This window comes from Sporothrix brasiliensis (genome assembly GCF_000820605.1).
Source record: "Sporothrix brasiliensis 5110 chromosome Unknown Cont14, whole genome shotgun sequence".
NCBI lineage: Eukaryota > Fungi > Ascomycota > Sordariomycetes > Ophiostomatales > Ophiostomataceae > Sporothrix > Sporothrix brasiliensis.
In genome coordinates, this window is record NW_024467133.1 from 906,361 (window position 1) to 912,360 (window position 6,000).

Genomic DNA, 6,000 nt, shown 5'->3' on the forward strand with positions numbered 1-6,000 from the left:
TAGCAACGCCTATCAACCGTCAATCCGGTTGGAAACAAAGGCGAGCGTTTTGCCGTTGCGCTTGTCCTTTCATCTTGTTCTCTCTTTTTTCTCGCTTTTTTTTCCGACCTGTCGCCACCTAGATACCAAGCTAACGCATAGTGGACAGCCAAACTGACAGGCAAGAGACGTCACAGAAAAATGGACAGCCGCACTAGGGGGGCAAGCTGTCGATGAGCTCGGTGGTTCCTTACTGTGCGTATGCCGTAGTCTCCTTCTCGTTATCTTACGAATTACAGCGCCCACCCTCCACCACCCAAAAGCCGGTGACGACGTCAATGTAGCAGTTGCGTAGTTGACATCACCTTTCGCTGCGTAGCTCGTCCCTTCCCTTTCCAGACAAGAGGGCCTGGCCATCTCCAGTCTCTCCTTCCCTGTTCGTGTCTCTGTCTCCCCACCTCCTGCTCGCTTTATTTTATTTTATTTTTCCTCGTCTCCCTCGCTCCTTCTCGCTCTTTCTCTGGATAAAACCTAGTCTTGCAAAAGTAAAATCCTTTTTTCTTCCTCCATACACACTTTCTCCCTCATCATTCTTCCGTCTTCTTGCAACGCTCCCACGCTGTTCTCGATCCTCCGCATCATCAGCGCCACACCCAAGGTCAGTTACCACGCTGTTTGCTTGTTTGCTGTGTTTGCTGCGTTTGCTTTCTTTCCTGTTCTGCACCTACGCTTCTCGTCCCGTATGGGCACGCTGTGGCTTGCTACTCTCACATGCTACCCACCCCCTTTTGCACTTCCACTCTTCCCATGTCTGTCTCTATCCTCCCGCGCATTTTGGCTGTCTCCCTGTCTCCTTCGCGCGCGGTTGTCCCGTGTGACCATTCCGTGTGCCGTGTGCACAACAACACAAACCAGTTGCACCTGGTGCGTCGTCATCACAAGCCCATCGAAAATCGGGTCAGAAAGGCTCCCACAGACAGAAGGCCAGGTCGCCTGAACGCGAGGTCTTGGGCAGGCAGCAGTCGAAGCGCGAGAGAGCTTGCATTTGCTGTCTCGATCTTGTCCTGAGATGTATCTGCTTCCTCGGGGCCAAGGGCAGAAAGCGAAAGACATGTGTTTTCCTATCAGGGGGGGCGGTAGTACGAAGCTCCAGGAGATGCTTTTGGCCACTGTTGCATCATGCAAACCATTTTATTTCCACCCCTAGTCCTACCAAGCTGGGCCCCCTTTTCATTCCCTTTTAATTTTTTCGGCCTTCTGCCTCCTACGATCTCCTTCATTTTGACTTGCATCGCCTGTTTCTGTCTTCTGCTTCTCCTATTTTGCTCTCCCAACTGCACACCAGTGAAACGACGCATTTTCTCCCTTATCCGAACCAACCTGCAGAATACTTCGCCCCTCGCTACGACAGCCCCTCCTGTCTTGCGCAACAGCTAACATTGACCATTTGGGTTTAATGGCACAAGCTTGAAACAACAGAACTACGAACATCCAAGCACATCCAGAGACCCCCTCTCTTGTTCCTCTTCCTCCTCCAAATCATCTACGCGATTCTGCAGACTCGCTGCCCGCTTCCGAAGCTTCCAAACAACCATCCATCGTCGGACTCGATTCTCGACTTTCCTTGTCTCCCACACATCCAAGCACACTCGAAGCTATGGCGGACACAGCCGGTTACTCCACCAACGGTGGCGTCACGAGTTAGGTATGTATCAACCATGCGGTTCAACTTTTGCGCTCATCGCGATGCTGCTTCGGTTCCCAATGCGATGTTAATGGACGATGTGCTAACAAGTCCGGATAGTTGTCCTCCTTTGCAGTTTGAGCCCATTGGTGTTACCTTGATTGTCGTGTACTGATAAAGCTTTCCCTTTTATTAGATGACACTTTTTCAACTGGTACGCAGCGCACATTATTTGACTCATAGGTCCTGCCATATACCAACAGTGCAGCTAACACATTTGTCTCTTTTTCACAGGCCCTATTGCCACCGCCGCCAAGGGCGAGGCTGCAAAGACCTCAAGCGAGTTCAACAAGCTTGCCAACGCCCGCCAGACCCCGTCAACACCCGCGGCCACCGGCCAGCCCCTGACGCACTACCACTCATTCTTTTCCGAGCTTCTGTCGTGGAACAACCCCCGTACGTATATCCAACGGACCCCATAACCGACTGCGGCACATGCAACTTGAGCTTTTCATCTACTAACAGCGCTGGGTAGGCGCCTCCGGAATTGCCTATGCCTCGATCGTGGCTTTTATTTTTGCCGTCAGATACCTTGACGTTATCCGGTGGGGTCTGAGACTGACGTGGATGATTCTCGGCGTCACTGTGGCCGCTGAGACTGCGGGCAAGCTGGTCCTGAACAAGGGCCTTGCCAGCCAGATCCGCCCCCGCACGTATTACACCCTCCCGCGCCAGGCGCTGGACAATGTTCTCGGCGACGTGCACGAGCTGCTCAACTTCTTCGTCATCGAGGCCCAGCGCATCGTGTACGCTGAGAACGTCGCCGTGTCCGCTGCTGCCTGTGTTGCTGCTTTCCTGTCGTACTACCTCGTCAAGATTGTGCCATACTGGGGTCTTGCTCTGATCGGCACTAGCATCCTCTTCATCGCGCCGCTCATCTACAAGACCAACAAGGAGCTTATCGACGCCCAGGTCAAGAATGTGTCTGATCTCGTCGGCGCCCAGACCAGCCAGCTCCGCGATGTTGCGAACAAGCACACCGCCCATGCCACCGAGGTTACGAAGCAGTACATGGGCGACTACACGGCCAAGGCCCAGCAGTTGCTTGGCGGCCGTTCTGCTCCCGTCTCTGTCCCGACGCCCGCTTCCTCCAACTCCGCTCCCACTGCCTCCAAGCCGGCTCCCGCCGACACCAAGGCCGCGCCTTTTGCCTCCAAGTCTGTGCCGGTTGCTAAGCCCGTGACCGTGGTTCCCGCGGTCGTGGCGACTGCCCCGTCTGTCCCCACGACCGAACCCGTGACGAGATACGAGGAGACCGACTTCCCTACTGCTCCCAAGGTGGATCTAAATTCGCAGCCGCCCAAGGTTTCGGCTGAGGAGCCCCTTGTCTCCCTGTAAATGGGGCGGTATAGATGGTTTTCTCTATGACGAGGCCACCTTGGTTGTGACCCGTTTACCACTCACGCTGTTTCCTTTTAGCTCTCCGGGGTTGGGAGGACGGGCGTCCCTTATTTTTAATATTTTCGGCTCCTCCCTTTTTTGTTTTTCCTTCCTTCACATTTTATCGTCGGCTGGCCGCCTCAAACTTTCCGGTTCATGGGCAAATAGACTTCAAACGACGAGGAACCAGCTGTCTTCCTCTCTTTCCTTGACGGAAAAGGGGCCGGGCCAAGCTGTATGACTGACAAATGACCTATGGTGAAATTACTTTGTATTCGGTAGTTTTTGTTGCGTTTATATACAAAGGAAAGGGAAAGGAACAAGGCTGCAAGGAGAGATCGAGTTTGTTCTGCTATTGTTACGTATTCATTTTGCTGTTGGGAGAGAATGCGTTCGAAGGAGCTGGCTGGCTTGCTTTTGCATTTTGCCCTTTGCTCCAACTCTTTTTTGCTTTCTTTCTAGGGCAGGACGGGACGAGTTTTGGTACGTTGTTGGAATGCTTTTGCAAAGATTGTACGAAATATTCGTTTTGCCTTGTTTTGCTACGAACGAGAAATTGCTTTTGATGGAAGTAAAGATATTTTGAATGTCCTCCTATGCGTGCTGGCTTCTTGCCTCTAAGAATGTTGTGATGGCTGTCTTTATGGTACGCTTTGTTCGTCGTTGGCGTCGATGCTCCAACTACCTGTCTCGTTGACGTCATTCGATCCGACAGGTGGAACAACTGCTGGTGTTTTGGCGATTGCGGGGCGGACACCGCTCTTGACACAAGGTGTGAGGCTTTGTGTCCTAAAGTATAGAGAATTGAAAAGGTCTCTTATGCTTATTTCGACTATGAAAATAGCAAATAGTGCCATACCAGGCGCCTTGGACAGTAGGTTCTAGTTAGTATGGAAGCAGGCGTTCCTTTTTTTGTTCTCGGCCTCTACTTGACGAGCCCTTTGATATTATGAAAAAAAGTATGATGAAAACATCTAGTAAATCGCTTTTACATGCCAACGCCCTCTTTTTGTGTGTATTTGATACAGATGATAAGAAATAATAAAAAAACCGAACCGTGCACATGATAAAAGAGGATTGAACAAAATCAAAGAAATGAAGAAAAGTAAAGAAATCGTCACGATCCGGCCACGTTTAATGGTAACTCGACAAGTTGCGACGCAAAAGAGGCCGCTGGTCCCGCTCCTCGTCCGAGTCGTCGACGGTGGCGACATCAACTGCGTCAAGGTCAAGGTCGACCTCGTCGTCGTCAGCATCCGTGTCGTAGGAGCCTTCGTCTTCGACGTCGTAGTCGTCGGCGCCCTCCACTCGGTAGATGAAAAACTGCACAAAAATGCACATGTCGAGGAACAGCGTGCCCAGGCTGCCGGCGAGCCACGACAGGTTCACCAGCAGGTAGCGGCCGTAGCGCGCCCGGGCGTCCTCGGGGGTGCATAGGGCGCGGGTGTGGCCGCTGCAGCCGTCAAAGGCAAAGATGGACAGGACGTAGGTCAGGTTGCCGAGGCAGGCAAACAAGAAGAAGAGCATGCTGACGCCCTCGGTGGACTGGCGGCGCCAGTTGAGCAGCAGCTGGGGCACGCGCGAGCCCAGGTAGAAGACGGCGCAGAGGTAGCCAAAGACCTGGCCCCAAAAGTTGAACGACAGGTCGCTGTCACCATCCGAGCCGTCGGCAGGTGGTACGGCCCCGCCGTTGTCGTCACGCTGGCTGCCACCGCTAAGGTACCAGCCAGCCACACCAGCCGTGCAGACCATGAGCATAGACATGGCGTTGAATACAACCGCCTGGAACGCGCTGGCGCCCTCTGAAGATCTGGTCCCGGCCGCCGTCAACGTCGTCGCCGTTGTCGAGGTATGGGCGGCGTGATCGGCAGTCACATCGAGGCTCCCCAGGTCAGGCACAAACGGCACGGCTGGAGACAAGGTGGACCAGTTGGAGCCACGGCGCTCCTGGTGATGGTGGCCGTGGTGTTGGTGGCCGTGGTCGTTCTCTCCAGTCGTGCCAATTCTTCTGTTCCTATCGGTGTTCTTGGCCAGGAGCGATGTGCGCTCGTCGGGGCGGCCATTTTTGGTGGTGGTCGTGTTGCTGCTGTCGCCAGCAGCATCTACTGATCTCCGCGTCTTCTTGGCGCTCAGCTTCGGTGGCACCACGTCGTCGCGCCAGGTGAATCCGCGGTAGTAGAAGCACTGGCCCAGCAGTACAATGTCGGCAATCGTGTAGTAAACGGCAAGAATGATCTGTGACAGAGACGGATGTTAGCAAACGAAGCAGATAGCCAAACGCTCGAGCGCTGGCGCGTGCCATACCATTGTTGGCAGCACGCCTTGCAGGACGGCGCCCAGGATGTTGAAGACGTCGCCGGCGAGCCAGACGATAATGAATTGCAGAGACAAGCCATCGGCACTGCTACGACGGAAGTTTTCGATAATCTGTGGAGAAAAGACGACGACCCAGCATGCAATCGAGATGGATCTAGACAACAGGGCTGTTAGCAAAGGCGGCCGAAGACGGGCCACACCGACGGGGAAGGGAAGAATAGTCATTTGGTATCACGCACCCGCAAATGCCAGAGATGGCCTCAACGTCGAGGTTGAGCGGTCCCGTGGGAGGAACCATGATGGACAGGAAGGACGCCCAAGGTCACCGCCGTCGTTCGCTTGGCGTTCTCGTTGTTCCCGTCCTGTCTACACAGAGCAGCTTGTCGGAAAGCTACAAGGCGAAAAGAAGGTGAAAAAAAGAAACAGGAAAAGATTCGAAGGATGCACAAGACGACAGTTCCTGCAGCCCAGCAAAACAGTGTGGAACCAAAATGACGTTTTTCACAGTGGGTCGGCTTCTAAAATTTGGATGTCGTAGCGCGTCGGCGGTGTCGGGGAGAACTGAACGAGCCTGATGCTGG

At 53.8% G+C, this 6,000-nt stretch overlaps 2 protein-coding genes across 2 annotated transcripts; one reads left to right on the top strand and one right to left on the bottom strand.

Annotated features, from left to right (window-relative positions):
• Nucleotides 1-1,725: 1,725 nt before the first annotated feature.
• SPBR_03746 (uncharacterized protein) lies at nucleotides 1,726-3,061 on the top strand (the record flags this gene model as incomplete). Its single annotated transcript, XM_040762036.1, has 3 exons — nucleotides 1,726-1,750; nucleotides 1,958-2,119; nucleotides 2,199-3,061. 3 exons carry the CDS (start codon nucleotides 1,726-1,728, stop codon nucleotides 3,059-3,061), a joined length of 1,050 nt encoding a protein of 349 aa, XP_040622950.1.
• A 1,176-nt stretch (nucleotides 3,062-4,237) lies between these two features.
• SPBR_03726 (PQ loop repeat protein) lies at nucleotides 4,238-5,717 on the bottom strand (the record flags this gene model as incomplete). The annotated part of the gene is made up of 3 exons (XM_040762016.1): nucleotides 4,238-5,338; nucleotides 5,408-5,573; nucleotides 5,659-5,717. The coding sequence occupies 3 exons, from the start codon at nucleotides 5,715-5,717 to the stop codon at nucleotides 4,238-4,240; spliced, it is 1,326 nt and encodes a 441-aa protein (XP_040622951.1).
• Between the last annotated feature and the right edge of the window lie 283 nt (nucleotides 5,718-6,000).